Below are 26,521 nucleotides of genomic sequence, written 5' to 3' on the forward strand. Positions count from 1 at the left end.
TTTTTAGTGGAGAATAAGATTTAGAAACCAAGATCTGGGCATTAGGTCCTGTCAATTAACAGAGTTAAGGAAAGTGTGTGTGTGTGTGTGTGTGTGTGTGTGTGTGTGTGTGTGTGTGTGTTTGAAAACATTTACAACTACATTTCTATTTATATTGGTATGTTGAAATACTTTTCACTATATCAGTAACCAGTAATTCACACCAACACCTCTAATTTCAACCCAATACCTTAGAGTTTATTCTAGTTTTCTCCTTTTTCTTATTTGTAGCTCTTTTCTTACAGTGACAAACCTGACTCCCATTATGTAACCATTACTCTGTCTCTGCTTCCTCCTCTTCATGCATGGTCCCTCCTCTTCCTGCTGAGGCTTTGACACCCATGTTGGCATACTCACCCTTGTCTTAGTGCAGAAACCTTCCTCAACCCATGCCACATGCCTATCATTTTCATGCTGATGCCCACTTTGCTCAGCCCTGCCTAATGGCTTTTGGACTGACTTATACGAGAGGAAAAGAAAGACACTGATATTATATGTTAAGCCCTTTTTTGTATATTATATACTAGAGGCCTGATGCACAAAATTCGTGTAAGAGTAGGCCTTCGCAGCTGTGGCAGCTGAGGGGGCTGCCTGAATCCTCCCTCACAGCTGGGGGCAGCTGCCTGGATCCTCCCTTGCAGCCACGGCGGCTCCCTCTATCCCGTGGCTGCAGCCCCGGCTTCCAAAAGGACATTCGGTCTAATTAGCATATTACACTTTTATTATTATAGATAGTGTTTATAATTATAGTTTTTTATGGTTATATACCTGTTGTGACAAAAGATTTGGACAGATGGGGTCTGGAAAGCATGTAGTTTATTGGTGTTAGCCAAATCATAAACAGAAAGCAGTTGCAAGGAGTTATCTCAGAAACAAAGGACACATACCATGGACCAGGACAATCATTCTTTTATAAGAGGTACATGGAGTCCATCAAAGACATTCTAAAAGCAACTGATGGAGTACTCACCTATGTACCCATCTCCACATCTTCCACCCATCCACCCGTCCATCGATCTCTTCATCTGTATTTTACTCTTAGTAGTTTTTAGTCTTAAAGTAAGTTGAGCTTGGGGAACATCTCGAGTGCCCTGGTGCTGGCCAGGAAGGTCAGAGGTCAGCATAGTAGGTGAACAACCCAAACCCAGGACACAGTGAGAACCCAGTGATCATTGTCAAAACACTGTTTCCTGCTTTCTTGCAACCTGTCCAAGGGCCCTGGCCATATGGGTTGGAGAGACTGGTTCTTGTATTAGTCATGGTGAGAGGCTGTTTTTGCTGTGAGCCCATAGAGTTACCATAATTGGCTGGTAGACAAGCAGTCACCATGTAGGGCTCTTTCGTAGCAGCCCTGCTTGGGAACACAGACCCTAGTGCAGAAAACATGGGTAATTGGAGGGTACACAGTTGACAGATGGCCCCACCAGTGAATTACGTAACTAGATTGAGATCCCAGCCAGACCACATGTCTGTTGTCTGAGGACCTCAGGTGGAGATTCTGCTGCTGTTCCTCTAGGCCAGTGATGGGCAACCTTTTGAGCTTGGTGTGTCAAACTTCGCCAAAAAACTGAGCATAACTTGGGTAGTGTGTCACTTTGAGGAAAAAACATTATTTCGCAAATGTTTCATCATCGGCATGCGGCCGCCTCAGCGGCCGCTTGTCATCAGAAATGGCTACGCATGTCAGTGCTGACACGCGTGTCATAGGTTCGCCATCACTGCTCTAGGCACTAAGGGTGATACAGGGGTCATGACGAGAGATTGGAGATGTGTTTATTTGTCCAGTAGAGATTACTGTACTGGCTTCATGTCCCTCAGGTCAGAGGGAGGGGATGTTGTTATGATGGCTGTGTTTATTGTTACAGGGTTTTACAAGAGGTTGTGCTGGTTTTTAATATCATTGTTAACACATGAGCAGAACAGTTTCACTATTGCCTGCCAGAATTATGGGAAATAAATCATATATTTTTTTCCAGATTAACTTGAATGGGTGTTCCATGTAACCTTATATCTCTTTATAACCACTTTTTCATTTTGATTTAGCCATTTTCCCAATAATATGATTTCTATTTAAATATAACTTTGTTATTCTTTAAATCTACTTTCTATTTGCTTTACTTGACTATTTTCTTTGGGATTTCTTTGATAATTTAAAAAGCTGCTATGGAACTAGTAAACATTTTATTCTTTTTTTCTGTTATTATCCATGATTTAATTATGTTTTCAAGGATTTCATTTTGAAATGTTTCATTATTTAATGCATCTGGGATTCACTGATATTTAGCATATAGATCTAATTGAATTTCCCTGACATTGGTATACCGTCCTATATAATAAAAGACTAATATGCTAAGTGTCCGGTCATCTGATCATCCATTCCGCCAATCAAAGTGTAATATGTTAATGATATGTAAGGCCACTCAACCACTTGCTATGATGTGCACTGACCACCAGGGGACAGATGCTCCGACCAGTAGGTTACCTTGCTGCTGGGGTTCAGCTGATCGGGACTGAGCGAGACAGGCCAAACATGCCCTGAAGCCCTCCTGCAATCCTTCCCCAGCTGACCAACCTCCCATGTTCCTTCCTGGCCCTGATTGTGCACCGGTGGTGTCCCTCAGCCTGGCCTGCACCCTCTCGCAATCTGGGACCCCTTGGGGGATGTCGGAGAACTGGTTTCAGCCCAATCCAGCAGGCCAGGCCGAGGGAACCTACTGGTGCATGAATTCATGCACTGGGCCTCTATTTTATTATAATCCTTCCCCACCCTACACCCACCTCCCTTTTGAATAAACTGTTTACCAAAAATGAGAACACATACAGTATATATATCTACTTCTTGGCTTCCCACTTTGTTCTAGCTCTCTGTATTTCTACTTTTGTATCACACAATTTTAATGCTTGTTGTGTTGTAATATGCTTTAATTTCTGTTCTCATCTGAGTGGCATTTTTGCTATTCATGTCTATCAATTTTTCAAAGAAGTTTTAGAATCATTTTATTCTCAAATACCCTTTGAGAAATTAGATTTGTTTTCATTTAAAAAAATGTATTTCCAGCTAGGGACTTCTACTTATTCAATTAGATCTGGAAAACATAATTAAATCATGGCTACATAACTGGTAAAAGAATAAAATAATTTAAATTTATATTTTTAAATTTTCATCTACTTCCAATAAAACTGAAGGCTTTTAATATATATACTTGATAGACTGTGTTTATTCATGTATACACAATTCTGTACAAAGTGATATACATTAACTGCCCCAAAACAGGGAGAACAAAAAACAACTCTTCATTCTATAATAATGTTTTCATTATAGTGTGTTGCAGGTATTTTTTATTTGTTTGTTTTTAAGTACAACAGGCTCTTAATATCAATTTTAAACCATATGGGGAAAGTGGGGCCCAAAGAATTCAGTGCCTGGACTCTAGAATTTCTAAGTCTTGCATTGTTTTTGTTTTATTTTGTTTTGTTTTTCAGATAGCCAGAATGAAGTCTGGTGTTTGTGGAAGTTAGAGAAGGAATTATGGTTGAGATTAATGTGGGGGCATTCTTTAGTAGAAGCAGTCTTAAATCACAAATAGCCCGCAAACTTCAGCATTGGCAGCTGGGTCCACCTGGCCTTGTTTTCCGGCCATCAGACTATGTCCTCTGTTTGCTTTCCCCGCTACAACCATGTTTAGGGAAGCTTCTGGACCTCATACCACCCCAGTCTGCCCACTGGATGCTGAGAAGATTGAGTGGTTTACAGTGGCCATTGCTGCTACTGTGTTAGAAGTTAAACAAGTCTCTTGTAGATTTGCTTGGAAGCTGTTATGTGTAATGATGTTTCTGTAGGAAAATCAGTACTGAGTTCCAAAGAACATACTGTAAAAGGAATGTGTAGAGCACATATTGTTTAATGTGGGAACTGCTTAGAACTTAATATTTAATATTGGGGTTGTCTTTCTACCTCCTCCCTGAAAAAACAAAACAAAACATGATGGCTTATTTATTTAGTTCAAAGAAATTGCTTTTAATTTCATTGCCATTTGCTATGTAGCTATGATTATGTCTTGAATTCTCTTGTGAATTGAGGTATGGTAATGAGTATGTAATATTTTTATTAAGTGTTGGTTTGTTTTTTTTTTGTCTGAAACTTTTACCTAAATTGAAAATCCATTTAAAAAATATGACTATTCAAGTTAGTGATGACTGGAATTAAATTTTTGATCTACATATTGAAGAAATAACTTGTTCTAAGAAACTGTAATTGGCATTCAAGGTTAATTGTCAGAATTTCCTCTCCCTGTGGGGGTACTCTTTTTTTTTTCCAATTTTTTTTATTAAGGTATTATATGTGTACATATTTTACCATTGCCACCCCCCACCCCACTCCCATATATGCCCTCACCCCCCAAAGTTTTGCATCCATTGGTTATGCTTATATGCATGCATACAAGTCCTTTGATTGATCTCTTATCTCCCCCAGGTACTCTTGTTTTAATACCATGGTGCCATGATTACCAGATCTGATGTGCTTGAGTTTCTCTGGCATTCTGCTCTGCTACTGAACAGCTATCTCAGTATCACTATTAATAAAATTGACATAAAAATGCTGTTCCAAAATGTTAGAACAGTGAAATATGCAAGATGACTTTGTTTCAAGGCATTACACGAGAGAAGCATGTAACAATAAGACTTTTTAATACCATACTTTTAAGACTCAAATTGAAAGATTCCATCAAGAGAAAAATATGTACAGTCCTTCAGAAATTAAAGGTTAGAATTCTCAACTTTCTTGATTTTTTAAGTTGTTTTTTAAAATATGTTTTTATTGACTTTAGAGAGATAGGAAAGGAGAGGTAGAGAGAGAAACAATGATGTGAGAGAGAAATATTGTCCAGGAATCTAACCAGCAACCTTTTCGTGCATGGGATGAAGCTCAACCAACTGAGCCACACTGGTTAGAGCTAACCTTTTTGATTTTTGAGCCTTATTAAAATGAGAACCGGAACATGTTTTTAAAACACAAACTATATGATACATTGTTTGTGGTACAAATTACAAGGTAGGGCAAAAGTAGGTTTACATTTGTATGTGAAACACAGAGCTTATTCTGGTATTATTATTTATTAAGTATTTATTATTTTCTATATGAAAACCTATAAACCTATTTTTGCCACACCCTATATATTGTAAAAAAAAAAAAAAAAAAAAAAGTGAATGAGCCCCGGCCAGGTGGCTCAGTTGATTGGAGCATTGTCCTGTATACCAAAAAGGTTAATGGTTCGATCTCTTGTTGGGATGCAGATGGATGGGAGGCAACCAATCCATGGTTCTCTCTCACTCCCTTCCTCTCTCTCTAAAATCAAAAAACATATCCTATGGTTAGAATAAAAAAAAACAAAACACACACACACACAAAACTATGTGAATGGGACTAGCACATGTGTACTTCTATTGACTTTGAGAATGTTAAGTGCCTGTTAAGGACTCCTGGTAGCTAACTGGGCAAAAATTTGTAAACAGAGTAAAGTAGTCATTGCTAAAGAGCCGCTCATGCTCTCTGTGCTTCAGAGAAAAGCTGCACTGAGTTGCCAAGCCTCCTGCATTGTGCTGCTGCTGTTTGAATTGAGGGTCATAAATCAACCAATGGGCTAAAGACTTGCCCTGGCCAGTTGGAGCTGCACTGCAATATACTTATTTGCATCTTCAACCAATCAGTGGCTCCATTTGAATCAGTCAGCTATTTGAACCAGCCAATCAGTGAAGATTTGAATCCTCATTTGCTTGAGAGTGGCCCAATCCGGAACTGGGGGTGGGAACTCTTCTCTACTTAGAAGCCAGCTTCACCTGTGCCTCAATGAAGCACACTTCCATTTTCCATTGAATACGCTTATCCCTGGTTGGAGCTGCAACACCTGAGCTGACCTGCAACTATGGCGCTGAGCTCTCACTGGAGCAGAATGGTGACACTTCTCATCTGGACCGCCTTGCTGGAGCTGTTCTACAGCCATACTATTTCACGACTTAGCTATCTCATAGCTGTGTTGTTCCACAGCCAGGTCGTGTCACAATTGAGCTGTTTTAACTGAATAAGGTCTTTCCCCACCACTGCACCCCAGCCCAGGGACTTTTGTTGGTGTTGAATTGGTGACAGTGGCCTTCCATTGACACTTCAGTATAGTGTTAACCTCTGTAGAAGAAGGGAAGTTTTTTATTAAACAGGTCTACAAAAGAATTTTCAACTGTAACTGTAAGGTTTAAAGAAAAAAAGACTCAAGCAAAAATAAAGTATATTTACTTCATTAAGACATAATAATAATTGGGAAACAGGATTAAACAAAGAACTTTATTTTTACTCCAAAAACTACCTTGACTTTTACCCATGAAGCGGTTTAAGTAAAGGTATCAAGAATAGAAATGCAGATGGGTGTTCATATAGGTCACATGATCTAACCCCATTAATTCCACATTTGACTGGATTCCTGATTAACCCTGCACTACCAGCAACTTCCTATTTCTTTAATACCAGCTTCCAGTTTATTGCTGATAGTTGGTATTTAAATGTCTCTTTTCATTAATAAATTATGATTAATTTTAAATGTGTTAGTTAGGCTGTCCTATCACAGAGCACATGTAATTACCACCTCTTTATCTAAATCACTTAAGATGCTTGTGAATAACAACTAACTAATAGGTGATTTAGCTGATTGTCATCATTGGGGGGAAATTTTTACCTGTATCAGTTAACAGCCCTACTTCTTTTGGGTTGCATAAATAGTACTTCCCTGCCTTAAATTACAGGAATGTTTTTATCTGGTAAGGGCACTAAATTGAAAAGCATTTGCTAATGCTGTGAGAATTCAATGTGACCACCAATATAACATGTTGCCTAAAGCCTTGTGTATGAAGCTTTTCTCCGCTTTTATGAGTTCTTCCAAAAACAATGTGTGGGGTATGTAGCACTGAATCTAACCATGCTCTTTAATTGACATGTTCTCTGACACTTAGTTTTCCTCACTCCCATGATTCGGTAGATGGTTCCACAGTATGATTTCATTGTAGAATCCCATAGAAAGAGGAGACAGTTGCTGGAGAAGAAAGTGTGCATTTGACCATGGTGTGCAGTACATAGGCTTGAGTTTGTTTTTGGTAGTCTCAGAACTTAGATTTTTCTTTTTTCTTTTTTCCTCGTATACTTAATATGAAATGATATAAAAATCAATTCAATTATAATTAAGAAAGTAATTTAGCGTTTGCTCTACAATTGCCATGAAGTATTATTTCTTATTTTGATTGATTTTTCTTTTTACTATAAGTTACTTTAGCGCTGATAGTTGTTAAATGTAATTAATTTTCTGTTCATATCAATGGACTCCTTTGGTTTTCTTGCCGGTTTCTCAGAACCGTAGAATGCTCATCTCTTCTTTTAGAAGTGCTGCAGAAACTACATCTGGGGAGTTTACAGTTAGGTGCATTTGAATGTGTTATGCCTGAGTGCCAAAATACATTTGCCTCTATTCAGGCGCTCAGAAAGAGGGATCAGGGATTGTCTGGGGAGTGGAGCTGATGAGCCTTTGATAAAATTTTCATTTGCTGGAGTTCTGGTGTGAGTTGGTCAGAAGCAAATTAAAAAGGAATTTTAGTGGAACTACAAAGGGAAATAGATCTTCCAGAAGTTTAGCCAGGACATCGAGGGAACAGAAGAGGCCTGTTACACACTATATAAAAGCCAGCAGATATCAGTGTTAACCCCCCCACTGGACTCACCTGCACTTGCTCATAAGCACTTTAGATTTCTTCCTCAAATTTGTGACCTGACAGTCTGCCTTGCACATGGATGGTTCAGCAGATACTGTTCAATGTCAAAGCCTAAACTGTTCTTAAGGACTATTTCCAAAGTCAGTGGTTCTTAAAGTGTGTCCCCACTCAACAACATAGCCTTAACTCGAAGCTTTTTGAAATCCCCATCTTAGACCTGCTGAGTCAGAAAATATAGGGATAGGGCCCAGCGATCTATTTCTTTTTTACAAGTGATGTTTTACAAACTTGACATGAAATGTGCAAAAGAAATTGATAGTGATATCGATAATTATTATCACTACTAGAAGATTCGTGCAAGAATGGGCCTTCCTTTCTCTGGCTGCTGGCACCGCTTTCGCTCTGGCTCAGAGCCACCTTTCCGCCTTCCCACGCTGCCCAGAGGCCCGGAGCTGCTGGGGCGGTGCTGAATGCCTGCGTTGTCACCATGGGGACAACGCAAGCGTCCTGCCCCGCCCCCGGCCGCTCAGCACCTGCATATTTGTTGGGTTAATTTGCATACTCAGCAACAGCATCTTTGTTGGGTTAAGTTGCATACTCACTCCCGATTGGCTGGTGGGTGTCGCAAAGGTATGGTCAATTTGCATCTTTCTCTTTTATTAGTGTAGATACTCCTTAAAAGTCATGAGGAATGTTTACATGTTTAGTGTACCTGAAGTATTAAAATAGAAAATCTCATGTGAAACCACCTTCAGTGGTTTTATTAACAGAGATTTAAGTGAAGCTTATTTTGTTGTTCTTAACAACTATCTTTGTCTACCCTTTACAATGCCATTTCCCTTTTTAAGACCATCTGGAATTTGACTATCTTCAGGTATTTAACAGGCCCTGAAGTTATCTCAAAGATGTCATCATATATTTCAGGAAGGTTTAAACATACTCTAACAGTTACAAGTTAAGGGCTTCACACAAAGTCCATCTGCTGTAGTTTGTTTATAGTTAAAGAGAATTTAAGATCTGGGAGGAACCTTATCTAGTTTGATGACTAAATGAGGAGACTGAATTCTGGATACACCAAAAGAGCAGGGCAATACGCATGCTCTATATGTCATCCAGAAATCTGCACCTTCAGCCATTCTCTTTCATCCATTTATTTACTTTCCCTCAGCTCTCATATTGCTTTTTAATGTATACTCATGAGTCTTCTTTTAACAAAAACACAACAAACTATCCATGGGATTCATAACCCCCATCTAGCTACTACCAACTCCTTTCTCTTTATATACAGACTTCGTGAACGAGTTGTCTGTCTGGGCTCAGGTGCTTAGTTCTTACTCCTCAACCTCTTCAGTTTGGCTTCTGACCGCTATCAAAATGCTCTCACCGAGGTCACGAGTGACCTCCCTGCCACCACAGCCGATGGCGTTTTTCAGATCTCTCTGAAGCATTCTGCATCATTGATCACTCCTTCCCTTGGTTTCTGAGATTTTCCTTCTCCCTCTCTGATGGCCCCTTCTCTTTCCTTTCCAGGTTCATGCTCCTCTAGTTGGCCATTGAAAGCCAGTGTTCTTCAAGGAGCCCATTCTGTTCCACCTCTCTATCCTCTTCTCAGGTGACTTCCCCACACCTGTGGCTTCCTTTGTTAGAGATGACTCTCAAATAGATAGAGAGTGACATATACGCACTTGTACATGCATACACACATGTACACACATATATGATACCTATATGTGTGTATCTATAAACAGATATTAGGTAGTTATGTATACATATGTGTGTATGTATGTGTGTGTTATGTATGCATATGTAAGTAGGCAATAAGTAGGTAGGTAGATTGGTAAATAGATTGAGAGTGAGTAGGTATGTAGGTTGGTAGATAGATAGATTGGTAGGTATTCCAGGCTGTTCTTTTGGAGCTTCAGATCCAAATTTCTGCCTGCCAAAGGCATCTCAAATTCATTATGTCAAAAACTAAACTCATGATTCCTCATGTAAGTCAACCTTAGTCCTTTTCTAGTGTTCTCAATCTGTGTGAACAACTCAACACCCAACTAGTTATTGCAGGCCAAACCTCAGGAGCCACTTCCTTACCTCCCTGTGCCTGTATCTAACCCATCATTGAATCTTGTTAGTCTTATTTCCTAAATATCTTCCCGATTTGTTTATTTCCTTTCTTGTCTATCCCACCTTTCCAGTCCTGAGCCACCATTGTCTTTGACCTGGACCATTGCAGTAGCCTCCTTACCTTGTTTATCTGCATCTACTTGTGCCCTCTTTGATTCATTTTACAAACAACAGAAAGAATGATCTTTCTGAAACTCACATCTAATCATGTAATGCTGCTGCCCAGTGCCCTTCAGGGTCTTCCTGTTGCACCTACGTGAAATACAAGATTCTTTACTATTTCCTGAAAGATTCTCTGTCTCAAGCCTCATCTTGTGCAATGCCCTCCCTTGTTCCCTCTGCTGTAGACATACAGCTGTCTTCCAGTCACTCATCATAATCATCATCATCATTTTTACCTGCTAATGAACCTTTACATATGCTACTCCCCGATTTGTAAACCACCCCTGCCCCCGCAATCTTCAGAGCTTGTCTTAAGCACCACCTCCCTAAGTGCATCCTTTTCTGACCTCACCTGCTGTCAACCCCCAACCCCTTATGTGCTCATTGAACACTGGGCAGGGTAGCTCTCTTTCAGTTGCAGCTTTTCGTTTATTTGAGGAATTATTTGATTATTTACTTCTCTCTCCTACTTTTTTGTAAGCTCCCTAAGAGCAAGGCATATGTCTGACTTGTTCACCTTTGTGTCCCCAGTGCTGATCACAGTGATTAGCATATGGAAAATGTTCATTAAGGTGTTTTGAGTGAATGAATGAACAGCAGCATTATGTAAAAATGAAGCACATTTTTTAAAAATTTCTTTATTGATTAAGGTGTCACATATTTGTCCTCATCCCCCCATTCCCATCCCACCCCCCTCCCCACACATGCCCCCACCCCCCTGTTGTCCTTAACTGCTGGTTAGGCTCATATGCTTGCACACAAGTCCTTTGGTTGTTCTCTTCCCTTTACCTCCCCCTCCCCTACCCTCCCTCTGAGGCCCGACAGTCTGATCCATGCCTCCTTGTTTCTGGGTCTGTTCTTGTTCATCAGTCTATGTTGTTCATTATTTCCCCTAGATGAGTGAGATCATGTGCTATTAGAAATACACTTATAGGAACCGAAAATGAGACAAGCAATAATGGTTATGGTGACAGGCAAATGAGTCAGTCTGTAGTGAGTTTCTTTCTGGGCCAACAGTTCTTTTGAGACCCAATTTCAATGTCCAACAGTTCCTTATGTGTACATGTCAGCACTGACATTACAGTTCTGGATGGTGGACAAATGGTGGTAATGCAGGTCCGACTCTCTCTGGTTTGGTCCTGGGCAACCTGCAGTGATGCACAGCTGCTAACTGCTAGTATGGCAAGGCCACGTCAGCGTCTTCCATCTCTGGACTGCTTCTCTTCTGTCTTCATGGCTGGAGTAGTCCTGTCGATTCCTCTCTATTGCTGGAATCCACATGGTCTCGGAGTTGTTTTCTGAAAATATACAAACATATTCTCGACCAAAAGTTAATAAAGGAATATTTTCTATAAATTTGACTTGGGATCCTATTTTATTTTTTGCCCAAATGAATTTCCTCTGGCTTGTTTTGACACCTTGTATGTTTTTCATGGGTGTCTTGCTTTTAGCCTTACAATTCATTTTCTAAAGTATTAATTTTCTAGATGTAATTTACTTACAGGAAGCGTGCTGGGCCCATGAAGCACATTTTTAAAGTCAGTAAGTTTTTTAGTAAAGGATGCAATAGAGGAAACATAGGTAAACCAGCCTTAGCAGAGACCCTTTTTATGTGCCAGGTAGTTCACACACATTATTTAGATGGAAACAAGGAAAGGTCATGGGTAATTTTGTTTTCTTTTATAACCTTTTAAAAGGATTTTTTACGTGTATTTCATGCAAACACAAGGGTGGCAAGATTATTTTTAATGACTTAATATGATATGAAATCTGTTTCTGCAATACTATTCTATTTTTTCCATTAACATATTGTAGTAATTTTCAACTCACATTGTTGATGGTGCCTCTCCATAATTGGAAAATATATGAAGCGATTTTATATGAGGGGATAAGCAGACTGTGGAGTGGATAATATCCACTGCTACCCTTCTCAGTCTCCTAAAAGCGTGCTTCCCTTCTCATATGGACTCTGTTTCCACTAAATAATAACCACCACCAGAACCAACCCTTCACTTGTCCCTTGATTATGACCTAAACCTGTTAGGTTTTCATCACATTGAATTTGAAACTTTGAGAATCTGAGGTAATATGTTAAATAGCAGGCAGATATACTGGTGTGAACTCCAGAATAGCTAGCTGTCTGGGGTTATGGTGTTACCTTCAAGGTCCAGGTGAGAGGTTGGCAACTGTAGTCAACCAGAGGTAACATGCTCTGCCCAAAGGAAGCAGCCATCAGCAGCCGGGGTTTTTGCCAGGTGGCATCACACATCTACTGATACCATATCTTCCAGTTTTTGAAGGGAATCCAGAAAGAAACTCGGACTTACGTGTAAACTGCAGGTTTTGAACTGTTGGCAACTAATGTGTTTTTTTAAACATTCCCCAGAACACACGAAACATATTTATGAGCTGAATTTTGTTCTGGCCACCCATTTTGGAGCGTGGGTGCAGATTCTCCATCCTGGCTCTCCAGGTGCTCACAGTCTGTGTCATCTCTCCAATGTTGGTCCTCCCTGCTGCTTCAGATGTCCTGCATTTTATTTTTTTAAATATATTTTATTGATTTTTTACAGAGAGGAAGGGAGAGGAATAGAGAGTTAGAAACATCAATGAGAGAGAAAACATCGATCAGCTGCCTCCTGCACACTCTCTACTGGGGATGTGCCTGCAACCAAGGTACATGCCCTTGATCTGAATTGAACCTGGGACCTTTCAGTCTGCAGGCCGACGCTCTATCCACTGAGCCAAACCTGTTAGGGCCAGATATCCTGCATTTTAGGTGGACATCTCCAGACATAGCAGGCTCAGCCCTGCCCCTGTGGTTACCCCAAGTGGGAACCCCTCTTTTGTCCTCTAGCTGCCCTGTGAGACCCAGATTATTAGTTCCTTGATGCAAAAGCCTGTCGCCACCTACTGCAGCCTGTCACTCAGGTGCTGGACACCTCATCACTTCCCTTAGGCGCCTCCAGTGACCAGTAGCTCACAGCCTTCCCTGGCTCTGACCTTCCAACGTGTTTGCTTGCTTATTTGCTTAAGTAAGCTGAAATTTGCGGCCCTGTCCCAATAATTTTGTTACCCTTGGGCACTGGTATTGAATTATTTCACCCCTTTTTCAGTCATTTTCTGAATAAACAGGACCTTAGTCAATCAAAAGGGTTTGTTTTTTTTTTGTGTGTGTCTCATTTGACCATCGCAGTTTTAACAGGGTTTTAACAGGAAGCAATGGAAATACACATTTCATGTACAGAATTTCTTTTCTCTCAAATTCTGAGGGATAATTTAGTAATAGTTACCTTTAGTACTTTCTCAGTTTTACCATGTTTTCTTTTGAAAGCACTTTCCCTTGAGATTTCTACTTTTATTGGCATTAATAAATATTCCCTAATTTTGTGACCATATGTATTATATCTCTTGGAAGAACTGATTTCTTTTTTTCTTTCTTCTCAGCAATCAAAAGTGTAAGTTTTAAATGTCATAACATATGTGAATGCTTGGGCCCATTACTTTTTTCTTGGGTAACCTGAGCATTGTGCTACTTGGCTGTAAAAAGTATCACATTTTATACATTTAAAAGTGACTTATGAAAGCAGGTTTTCTGAGACTAACTCTTCCCCTTATGATTATTGTGTTACAGTTCACTGGAAATTGCATTTCAATGAGAAAATTCCACGTTATGATGTTACCCATGGTCCAGGTTGCTTACTGTAAGCTCATTCCTGTTTTTGTGTGCTCTTAGGTGCCGTGATACTCTTGGGAAGAACCAATATGTTTCGCTTTAACCATCCAAAGGAGGCTGCCAAGCTCAGGGAGAAGAGGAAGGTGAGCTGCATGAAATCCCCAGGAGCCAGCTCTGGTCCGGGTGGGGCTACGCTGAGGCGTCTCCACTCTGGTGCCTAGAGTTTGATTTTCCTGTGTACAGATCCACAAGAGTTCTGTAGCCTGGATTGATTCTGGGGAGTTTGTTTCCCAGCAGATTATTGGCTGATGACGTGGGAGGGTAAGCAAGTGAAGTTCTGAGCAGGAGAATAGCTCCTAGACCCTTCTCTTCACAGAGGAGCTGGGTATCATTGTGCGTTAAGTGGAGAGTGACTTCCACTTTTGAGCATCTAGGTTAGGAGTTGACCCAGTATCAGAATCACTATCATCCCAAAGCTTGCTTACTCTGTTTTAATTTTTTTTATTTTTCTTGGGGTGTGAAGCAGCGAGTGAGTTTAGGACAACTGGGGAGACTTCATCTTGGTTGGATAAGGATATCCAGAGGGTACTTAAGTGCTGGATGGGGACCAGTGACTTGGGAAGAAATGAGAGGGAGCGGGATCTATGTAGGGTCATCATGCTGTCGGTAGACTGAGGGTGATGATATTTCTATGAGCCAGGCACTGTACGGAACTTCCACATATATTCTACTGCTTTATCTGTGAAGCAGCTGTTACTCTCCCATCTCACAGATGATGGAGATGAGGAGCAGACAAACTAGTTCCTTAGCCAGTGAGTGAGGAGTGAGGGCTGCAACCCTGGCCTGCCAACCGCAACTGTTTGCCCCTCAGCGCGGAGTTACAGAGCCCCTCATCTCAGCTTGCTCTTGTAAGGGCTGCCAGAGCTTGCCAGTGCTGAAGATGGGAAATAAGAAAGCTGCAGACCTCAGCCTTCTCCAGGCTGCTTGTCCCAGCCCCTGAAGCCTCTTATCTGTTCCAGCCCAGGGTCTCCCTGGAGGGTCCTTTCTGATACACAGTTGCAACAAATATGTTTGCCAGTAGCTTTCCCTGGAAACAAAACAGGTCAAGCTCTTATTTTTTGGCCTTCCTTCCCTCGCCCTCCTCCATCTGTGTCACCCCGTAAGTGTACATGAGTGCTGCTGATAACAGGACAGGGCTCCCTCCAGAAGGAGGATGGCAGATGCCCTGACCCCTTCCCTGGACTTGAATGCAGCGTGGTTGGGGAGACCATCGGGGTGCGGAGTTCCTGGTTAGTTTTCCCAGATCATGCATGCCAGGGCCCTGCTCTCTTTAGTGAGGGCTTAGGGTTGAGACTGCCCCTGAGTTGCCATCCTCAGACTGACCAGCTGGTGTGAAGGCTAATGGGGAATGTCTGCACTTCATTGCTTCTCCTAAGTTAACAGCACTGAGTCCAGAGCCCTGGCCTCTGTCTGCTAAGGTAACCGCTCTGCCCTGTGTCTGCTCTTAGAGTGGCCTTCTGTCCTCCTTCAGCTTGTCCATGACCGACCTCTCGAAGTCCTGTGAGAACCTCTCCGCAGTCATGTTATACAACCCAGGGTGAGTGAACAGCCGAGCCTCCTTCCCTGTGATTATCACTGTGGTGGCGTCTATTGTGTCAACTCCATTAAAGTCTCTAGATAAAAATAACACCCCTGCAATCTCGCCTCCTTATCCAATCAGCCGCAGTCATTTTCCAGGTTCCCTTCTAGCCCTTGCTATATATGTATGTAATTTTACTTACTTATAATCACAAAATGAATGAGATTACATATTCTGATTTTATTTTTTGCTAAACAGCATAATAAGCATTACTAAGGGTTGTTACGAGCTTCATTATCATTTTCATAACTGTCTAATATCTTAGAGCTGGCACTTTGATTACTCAGTACACGATCTATCTTTGGCTGAAGCACCTTCATCTCATATTACACATTTATTGTAGTAACGGAGACAGTTTTAATTCTTAGGGCACAGCATAACCCAGGAAATTATCTTCACAACTTCTGAGCACTGGGGCCTCTGAGTACACAAACGTTGTGTTTTAAATGGACTTCTTAGCTGGGTGACCTTGGGCTGACCTTAACTACTGAGGTGTTTTGTGGTTTCATCAGCGGAATGGTGGTAATAATGAGAATGGTTTAAAACAGGGAGCTAAAAGAAAGGACTTTGGGGATCCTTTTCAGTTTTGTGAGGTTCCATACATTTATTGTTCTTTAAGGAAAATACCATGTAATGCCGGGGTTCTTTTCCCAGCCTTACAAAGGCTTCAGCATTCTGGAGAAAGGGGCTGCACGTAGATGAATAAAAAGGAGTCCAAAAACGAAAGATATTTTTGAAAGGGATTGGGGGTCAGAGGAACTTCAGCTAAAAGGAACTGATGACTCTCCCTTGACCAAGGACCCGTGCTTTTATTCACAGGATTTATCCTAAGGCAAGATGGAGATAATACACTTCAAAGGGTACGGTTTACAGATGCATTGTCAGTTTGGGGAATAGCCTACAGCTGTTCAGGTGTTTGGCCAACAGGAGGCAATAAAATGCCCTGAGCTTCTGGCAGCTAACAGTCCTATTCAGGTTTGGGGGAAGTGCCTTTTAGCCGTTTCCAACAGGTAAACTACATATGTGGCTCACCCTTGTTGAGCCCCCCAAGTCCCATCAACCTTTTGATGGAATTCTTGTAATTATTACATGCTGGAATTGGTTCTCGGCAATGTAAAGCAATGAAGTTAAATCTAATAGCTAAATGAGATAATATTGACAACACCTTCTAGGACTGTCATTTATTTAGTAGTTACTGTACAACAAGCACTGTGCTAAGCACCTCACTTCCATCTTTTACTTCTCACTACTCTGTCCCTGTTTCACATAGACTTTATATAGGTTTGCTCACCCACAGTTTCATAGTTAGTGCTCTGGTGTGAGTCCAAGTCTCTGATTTCCAACCCATGCTCTGACCATGGGCTACTTCCGACCTGGGGCGGGCCTGTTCCATTGCCCGTGGCCCCTGGCTCAGCACTGCTCACAAGCACTGGGCCTAGCGGCATTCCCTCCTCCAGCTCAGGTCAGTACACTGGTCCATGGAAAGCAGACATGCCTACAGGAATTTTTAAAAAATTTTATCTTTATTGTTGAAAGTATTATAGATGTTCCCTTTTTTCCTCCCCATTGACTCTTTCTGCCTCCCCTCTCGGCCCCTCCCTAGGCCTTCACTGCACTATTGTCTGTGTTCATGTGTTATGCAATATATATATATATTGTCAGAGGGGTTTAAACCTGGGAGGCACCTTTGGTCACATTTCTGGATTTCTTATTTTATAGGCAAGCTGAAGCCAAGTTCTGACACTTTGCTTGAGTTTAAAAAAATTTTAAAAAGCCAGTTAGTGCAACATCAGGGCTGCTGCAGGCTCCTGGGCCTCTCCCTCCTTCCAGAACTTCTGGAAGTAAAAGCAAGCAGTTGACTCTGTTGTGTCAATTGAGGAGAGCTGTGCTTATGAAACAAATATGTCTTGAAATAAACCCTCTCAGAGCAGTGGGTTACCGTTACTTTGGAAGGCATGTTTGTTATAGGCCTTTAATTCCTTGCAGCAGTGATTTTCAGCCGGTGTGCCACAAGAATTTTTAAAACATGTAATACCTGACTATTTAGTCAGGGGCACTGATCTCTTTTCCCTTAGATTGTCAAATAAAAAAAAAAAAAATGACAACAGCCAACACAACAGTAGCCGTCTAGTATGAATGAATTTATATTATACCTACTTTTTTTGGTCAGATCAGCATATTTTTGGTGTACTGCAGAATTTTAATAATTTGTTTATGTGTGCATGAGTTGCAAAAGGTTGAAGCATGCTGCCGTATAGTAATTTTACCAACTGCCTTTTATTGTGACTGAGTTGAATCATTTATATGGTCACTTTGTTTAACTTTAATATAATATGCAGGTCTTCAGGGTTCATTTGAGTTTACATGGTGTGGTCCATCTATGCGATATTTTTGGGCTAATTCAATTGTCCTGGGATATGAAGAGTGCTTGCTTGGGATCATCTCCCAGTCCTGGACCCAGTTCCAATCTTAGAATCCAGGTGTCAGCTTCTTTTCCCTTGATGGCGGTACCTTCTACTCTGAAACCACTAGGAAATGTTATATCGCTGTCCAGTGCCTTTGAAAACCAAAAATTGATCTGCAATTGACCTAACCTCTGAGACATAGGCTCACCAACCATGTGCCCCTTTCTCTTGCATTTAAAGATGGGATCTCAGTCCTTCTTTTTCCCTCCAAACACAGGTGAGTGTGTAGCCCTCTGAAAAGTGATGCCAGTTTTTTTGTTTGTTTGTTTGCTTGTTTTTAAGTTAAAATAGTTTTTTCTGTGTTTATAAAATGCAGGTCAGAGTGTACTAATTTTCATATCAAAGCTTTTTAGTGACTTTCCGTGGTATCTATAATAATAAAAGCATACTAGTAATATGCTAATTAGACCAGACATCCTTCCAGACGTCCTTCCGGATGACCTTAAGATGAAGCCAGGGCTGCGAGGGCCGAGGCAAGCTGCTGCAGCTGCAAGGGCCCAGCCCCTTGCATGAATTTCATGCATTGGGCCTCTAGTAAAAAATAAAAGTGCAACCCTTTACCGTGTCACTAATGCTGTCCACAGAGTGTGCTCTTCTCAGCACATCCCTCCATGTGTCTGGTACCTTAGTCAGTGCTCAGCCTCACCCGCTAGCCATGCCTTTGGGCTCTTCCTTTGCTCAATTCAGAGCCTGGAATGTGTTTTAAGATGCACCCACTTCTCCTATAAGGCTTAGTACAGATCATCTCTCCTCTGAAAGTTACTTCCAGCTTTTCTCCCCAGTGAAAATTGTGTCCCTTCTTCATAGTACTTTGCTCCATTTCTGTCATCTTTATTTTGTTCTTTGCAATGGACACTCATCTATCCACAAGTTCCTTCTGAGTGTCTCCTGTGAGGCAGGCAGGTTTTAGCACAGTGGCCTGGTTTCCAACAATACCAAGAAGGTCAATTTACAGCCGGAGGAAACAGGCAAGCACAGGTAATTTATGAATAAATGCAGAAAGTGAACATGAAATTAATGTAAAATGTCTTAGGCAGTATTTGATGCTGTGGTCAGGAAAGGTTTCAGGTGGGGAGGATGTTTAATCCACGACTTGAGTGGAGAGAAGGCGATGTTCAATAGAAAGGAAGGAAAGGAGAGTATTTCAGGCCGACTACAAAGCAAGCACAGTGGCTTCAAAACGAGAAACTGAAAGAGGGTTGGAGTAGAGGGAATATAGTAAGTACAAAGAAGAGTGGTTGAGGGTGCATCTGTACAGATGATGTGGGGCCTGGTAGGCCGCTGGAAGGAGTTGTCTCCTTTCTAACAGCCCTAAGGAGCCATTCGAGGGCCCTGAAAAGGGGAGTAATTTGAAGACATGCATACTACAAACAGGATATGTGTAATTTGGAGAAAGTATCATAGAAGCAAGAAACCATTTAGAAAGTGATTTCCTTAGTCCAAGTGAAAGATAACAGTGGTTTGGATGTGGGTGGTAGCCATAGACATGGAGTATAATGGAATCAAGGGTGATTCCCCGGTTTGGGGTTAAACCATGGGGAAGATTTTGTGTCTGTTTCTGAGATGTGGGAGATGGGGAGGGGGGGCAGCTTGGGCCTGCATTTGGGTAAGAGTTTGGCTTATGTGAGTGTCTTTCCTTTTAGGTCAGAAGTTTTTCAAGGTCAAAGACTTGTCTTACTAATGTCTAGATTCTAAACTGTCATTCACAAAGCCTGCTTAGTAAATGTTTAGCAAACAGATTTAGAATACAGTTTTAATGAGATATATGGATCTTTATGGAAAGGTTTTTTTTTTTTTTGTTTTTTTTTACTAATTTCTCTGGGTGTCGATGTTCTAAATAACAGAAAATGGCATATTGTGCAAAATAATGCATTTTTGTGGCATGGGGTCAATTCCCAAATTACACTGCAGCTTTTGAATAATCTCAAAGTCATGTTCAGGATCCTTAAGCAAAGGATAGGAAGAGGGCCTTATGATAAAATGAGGAATTAGGCCAGGGCATTCAGAATTGAAGTGAGCAGCTGTGTGTTTTAGACCGCATCACAGTTGGCTGAGGAGATGGGTCGGAGGCATTTGGTAATACTGTCGTGCCTCCCATTCACCTGGGTTCAGTTAACAGACATATTTTGTCTCTGCTCCCCCTGCAAGACTCATTTGTAAAAATTCAGATTAAAATTACTTCATACTTCATCTCCCTGGCTTCATGCTACCCTCAGCTGCCACCTGCTGTAGAGAATGATCGCCTGAGAATGGAAACATAATTGAAGAAAAATGTCTTACTCTGAGGTATAGGAAGCAGACACCTTGTGAAGCTGACTGCTCCAGCAACCTGGCAGAGTGAAGCAGAATTCAGTCTATAGCCATGCTGTCTATACCCTTTCTGATGGTACTAGTGTAAATACCCTCAGCCTAAATTAAGCACCATGAGATACACTGGAAGAACATTGAGAGGAATATGGGCCCTGGCTAAATACTTGTTATTTAAATCTGGATGTTAAGCTGCTTAGACACAAGAACGTGTTAGTTTCTCACGATGGAAAATGCGCACTGAGATGCTTTAACAGTTCAGCACATATTTGCTGCGTGTGGAGAATCTATAAGTGGAGAATGCAGTGAATACTCTGCCCAGGAAAATGGACTCCTGCCCGTGAGCCCATTTAGTGAAGGCAAGGCGATCTGTGACTCACGGCAAAAGGCAGTGTAAGTGGTCCATCCCCTAGGAGGTCCGGTGGAAAGGAAATGGTGGGAGTTGAAGTTCACAGGAAGAGATTCTCTTTCTGTAGTCCTGCCTTGTAATGTGTTGGGTAACAGAAAGCCAGAGACTTCCAGAAAGTCTTTCTAGACATGGAGATCACCTCCAGCAAGCATCATGGAATCTGTCATAAACCTAATTCACAGGAACCCACCTATCCTCAAACCTTGTGGACCTCAGGCATTTTTTTCTGTCCCAACATCTTCCCCAGCTCTCATGCTGTTGGGCTCACTCTCAGGGCCATAGCATATATAGAGTATATATATAGAATACACATAGCCCAGAGTGAATACACACAGCCCAGAGTGAATACAAATAGCCCACAGTGAATAGCCCAGAGTCCATGTCAGGGGAAGGGTGGTCTGGAGGGGACGGTAGGTATTACAAGGAGCCTTCCCCTTGGAAACCTCTGGTCTAGTGCTTTCTTCTCTGCAGTTGAGGACATGAAGATGTTAGAAGTCTATAATAATGCCTATGTTGAAGGACAAAGCAGGGAAGAATATTATCCAAAAGTTTGGTTCTCGGCACCAACTCCTGAGGAACCCCTAGTTACTGGCCTCAGTTCTGCTTGAAAATTCTCTCTCCAAGATTCACAAATGGACTGGATTCTGGGCCCTGAGATATTTGCAAGGAGGAGAGGCAGACTGGAGAGCGGATAGCCTGGGAGAAGACTCTTGTGAACAAACCAGATGAGTGCTGGAAGGAGTGAGTCCCGCTGAAGGAATAAGAGGATGCTGCAGATGAAGGCCTGGCTTGAGAACATGCTGAAAGCCAAGCATGGGTAGTGTAGTGTGCCTTCGATAAACAGGCAGAGCTTTTCTTTGGGGAGATACACTTGGGGGTTTGGGAAAAGTAAATTGGAAGTAAGAGGTTTCAGGTCAGGTTTCGTAGTGCATGTATGTGTCACTTTTTTATAAATTTTGGTTAGCATGTTCAGAATTTATGATTATGATTTAAATGTATGGACCCAAATACAACAGATAAATTTTTCTATGGACTCATAAGCACTTGGTAACTAATTTCTTTACGCTTAAAAATTGTGGTATAAAAATGTACAATATTAACAATTTTTAAGTATATAGTTTAGTAGTGTTAAGTGCGCTCACATTGTTGTGCAACTAATCTCCAGAACTATTTTCACCTTGTAAAACTGAAACTCTGTACCCATAAAATATAACGCCCCATTCCTTCCTTCACTTGAGCCCTGGCCGTCACCATTCTACTTTCTGTCTCAGTAACTTGACTACTTTAGGTACTCCATATAGGTGGAATCATACAGTATTTTTTTACTGATTTATTTCACTTAGCATAATGCCTTCAAAGTTCATTCATATCATAGCATGTATCAAACCTTTTTTTTTCCTTTTTTAAGGCTGAGTAATATTCCGTTGTATGTATTCATTCATCTGTCAATGGATACTAGGGTTGTGAATAATGCTGCTATGAACATGGGTGTACAAATATTGTTTGAGTCCCTGGTTTCAAATTTTTGGGTATATACACAGAAGTAGAATTGTTGGATTATTTGGTAATTATATTTTTAATTTTTTGAGGAACTGCCATACTGTTTTCCCTAAGAGCTATATCATTTGACATTCCCACCAACAGTGAACACAGGTTCCATTTTTGCACATCCTAACCAACATTAGTCATTCTACTTCTGTGTATTTATCTGAAAAATAAACAACAAAAACAGTAATTCAAAAAGAAAATATGCACTCCCATGTTCATTGCAGCATCACTTACAAAAGCCAAGATATGGAAACAGCCTAATATATCACATCTTTATTGTATCACATCTTTATCCACTCATCTGTTGAAGGGCATTTAAGTTGTTTCCATATCTTGGCTATTGTAAGAAATGCTGCAGTGAACATGGGAGTGCATATTTTCTTTCTGAATTAGTGTTTTCACTACAATAGCTTGGCTATTATGTGTGTGTGTGTGTGTGTGTGTGTGTGTGTGTGTGTGTGTGTATAAACACAAATACAAATATAATGGAATACTCAGCCATAATTGCCCAATGTAATCAATACTTACAGAGTAGCAAATGTCCCAGAGCCATTGGGGTGACTGTCATGGCCCTGACAGTGATTCCTGACTTCCTGTATGAGATGACACAAAGGAACTCATGGACCTGCCCCAGGAATCCTGTCCCAGCCTTGAGCTGGCAGGTGGAGCTCACCACACCTCCTATCAGCCCTTCATGTTGACCCCTTCTCTTCCCAGCATGTGGCCTGGCCCCTCAGTACCTATGGGATGACTTCCAAACTCCAACACATTCATCCATGACTTTGTTCTCCAACACTGTGTTCTGCCACTTCCACCTTAAACTTAATGCTTTAAGTGGACAAAACAGATCTTTCACACCTTGCTCCAGGTCAAGCCTACATATAAAACCAGTCTTATAAAACCATCTATTAAAAGCTTAGCTGAATAAAGGAATTGTCTCCTCGGGAAGTGTCTGTGCATCTCCAGTTTGAGCTAAGTGCTTTCTTTTATTCTCTGGAAGGCATTTTGTGCATATCTTTACTATCTCCTTTTCCATTCCATTTAACTGGTGCTTATGCCTGCTTTCCCAGTAGCCTTCTTGTAGGCAGGAACCATTCCTTCCTCACGTTGGAGTCTGCAGAAGCCCGCACACAGGCACGCAGTGAGTGGTGGGTCGTGGCCAGCAGATGTACTCTCAGAACACAGGGTGTGTCCGCTCCCAGGTCTGCAGGTGCCTTGTACTTTAGATGGGTACTGTGCACGGCTGGTCCCTATCTTTTTGTTTCTCACTCACACAGATGTACTTTTACATGGCTTGTGGCTTTCTTAAATATTGGGGAATTAGAGTTTATCTTTTTGTTTCTGTTACCATCTACACTCAAGTACGTTTTTGCAACAGACTAAAAATTTACTGCTTAGTGTACTTGGTTCCTCTTAGAGCAAAGCTTTCTTAAATAATTATATCTTCTGGCCCTAGCTGGTTTGGCTCAGTGGATAGAGCATCAGCCTGCAGACTGAAGGGTCCCAGGGTTTGATTCCAGTCAAGGGCACATGCCCAGGTTGTTGGCTCGGTCCCCGGGGGCGGGGGAGGACATGCAGGAGGCAGCCAATCAATGATTCTCTCTCATCATTGATGTTTTTATCTCTCTCTCCTTCTTCCTTGCTTTCTGAAATCAAGTTTTCAAAAAAAAGAATTATGTCTTCTGTACAAAATAATGTATCCAGTAAGATCCAACTCATCTTCAAAGCAACCGGTGTTTTGTCTTTGTTTAGTAGGCAACCTACTAAATCTCCAATAGCTAAAACGACAACAAAAAAAAAACCATGCTTTGAATTAAAGTAAGAGATGGAGTTTCTAAAAGTGAAGTTCTTGCTACCTAAGAACATTTTATCAGCCCACTGGGCACATAAATTTGGGTGCCTCGTTTCTAACATAGTTTTGGAACTTACTGCTGGCCCACATCTCAGGCTCCCTGGAAGTTGGGATTTGTATGCACACATGTGTGGTACTTGGTGCCAGAAAATTTTTGGATAAGGCAAAGCAGCCTGGTGGCTTCTTTTGAGATTTAACTTCACTTTGGAGAAAAGCCCAGCCAGGGCCTTTGCCAGGAAATAATCTTGCTGCTGGGGAAACATTCCTCCTCAACCGGCACCGTGTCTCAGAAGAAACCAGGCCACTGCTTGGGCCTCGTCTGTCTTGCTCTGACACTGCGAACAGGCAGCTGATTTGGCAGGGTGTGAAGCTTTCACAGCTTCATGAATGTGCTCTAAGCAAATTTACTTACAATCCAAGTTCATTTTAGTCTTGAAATAAAGAAAGGGATTTTCACTTGTGCACTATTTTCCTTTAAACACTAACCAATGGTGAACTCATTTAAATGAATATATTTGAATAATTCAATTTTGAAGCAGAGAAACACCCAGGTTTCAAATCCAGTTGGACCAAAAAATGTCAAAAGTAAAAAATTAGACCTGTATTTAGTAAGCCATCCCAGCGGCTTCTTTTCTAAGGTAGGGTTTGCTTGGCTGACAGACCTTAGTAGTTGTAGAAGGCCTAACGGAAGATGTCTGATGTCATCAGTGACCAGGGGATGAAGACAGATGACTGATCAGTATTTCTAACCTAACTTTTTAATTTAATGTGTTTATTATGACAAATTTAGAAGTCACATAAAAAAGAAATTACTGCGGAGTTAAACATGTTCTATATTCTAATCCATATCTCTGTCTATTCCACTATCTAGTCATCTTTCTCAGTCTTTCTCTGCATGCATGTGCATAGATATAGTGTATATACACACATTTTTATATATATACATATATTAGTATATATATACACACATACATATATATACATACACAGGGCATCCCAAAAAATGTATACACACTTTAACAGCTGATTCTATTACATTTTGAAAATGAAATGCATTTTAATAAACACTGCTCTTATAATTTTTCAAAGTGTGTGTATGTGTGTATACAATACACACACATATACACACACATTTATATATATGCATTCTTTTATGAAGATTCAAACTGGTCTTGTAAGAATTTTCCACACTTGGAGATCTTTTCCTTTCATATATATTTTGCCACATCGTTTTAATATTCAAGTGATAGTCCATTGTATGGATATTCCATACCTATTTAACTTATCTTCTATTGTTAGGCATTGTGTGGGATAAACATATGTGTAGCTATATCTTTGTGTTTATCCATGATTACTTCCTCAGGGGAGGAAAAAAAAAAGCAGAAATGGAAGTATTAGGTCAGAGGGTGTATATGGTTTTAGGCTGTCTTGATACATTTTTATAAATTATTCTATAGAATGGTTGTTCCTATCACTACCATTTCCCACTGACACTGTTTGAGACTTTCCATCTGCTTGAAAACTGGGAAGGAATCCTCTTGAAGTGTCAACTGTGTCAATAGAAGGATACCCTTCTGGAAGCAGCTCTGAGCTATATTCACAGCAATAGAGACGGGGGCATCCTGCTAACAGCGGCTATATCCCCTAAGTGTGTCCTGGGCATTCTGATGAGCACCAAGGATTCAACTTGTCCTCTGCTGAACTGCATGTCATAGGGATGCTGCATGCAGTTAGGTTCAGCCTTCCTGGTCCTTTCAGACTAAGAGTAGGGATGGAATTTTGGAATATAAAGCTGGAAGGAACTAGGTTCCCAATCACCAGCTGTCAATTTTATGAAAACAACAACAGCAACAAAATATGTTTCATTTTCCTTTCTACCTCCCATCTCTTCCCTATTTCTTCCTTGTGCTCTCTCTCCCCGTTCTTTCCCCCCTCCCCAATCTCCCTCCCTCTCTTCAACTGAAAGGATAAATAAGTCACATTAGGGAGTAAGTAAGATGACATAAAAAACAGGGTTACCTCCTTTGTTTTACTGAGTCTTAGCTTCCCTAGAGATGACTTTAAGCTTCCAGGAAACTGGCACAGAATCTAATTGGTTGTTCACTCTGTGCCCAGCTTCACACCTGGAACTTAATAGACATCGAATAAATGTGAACTAAGTGAGCACAGTTTCCCCCCTTGATTCATACCAATGTAGAAAGGGTTTTAGAATCAGAGTCTGGCCATAGCTGGAGATGCTCTTGGTGAGATTTTGTACTCTCGCGTGAGGTCATGCATGTCCTGGAGGAATGGTCACATTACCTATAAATGCAGTGCCCTGCTATGTCTGCTTTCTCTCTGCTTTTCTTTCATTTTTGCTACTTTAAACATTATTCCATTCTTATTGTTTTTTTCTTGCTGACCTTGAGCATGAAAGTTTTATATATGTATTTGGCAATATTTATGTTGCTGATGATTTGGTAATTAGCCTGTGTTTTAGTTGATGAATATTTACTGTGTTTATCTCTGCTGGTTTATTTTATTGGGCCTTACCATTTTCAAAACTTTGCTG

At 41.0% G+C, this 26,521-nt stretch overlaps 1 protein-coding gene across 1 annotated transcript in view; it reads left to right on the plus strand.

The window, feature by feature from the left end:
• Window positions 1-26,521, plus strand: part of KIF16B (kinesin family member 16B) — a 277,225-nt gene that overhangs the window by 142,638 nt on the left and 108,066 nt on the right. The window contains exons 16-17 of the mRNA XM_028144837.2: window positions 13,811-13,893; window positions 15,259-15,347. Coding sequence (XP_028000638.2) covers window positions 13,811-13,893; window positions 15,259-15,347 — 172 coding nt within the window. The remainder of the gene's footprint in view (window positions 1-13,810; window positions 13,894-15,258; window positions 15,348-26,521) is intronic.

This window comes from Eptesicus fuscus, chromosome 12 (assembly GCF_027574615.1).
Source record: "Eptesicus fuscus isolate TK198812 chromosome 12, DD_ASM_mEF_20220401, whole genome shotgun sequence".
In the NCBI taxonomy this organism is placed as follows: domain Eukaryota; kingdom Metazoa; phylum Chordata; class Mammalia; order Chiroptera; family Vespertilionidae; genus Eptesicus; species Eptesicus fuscus.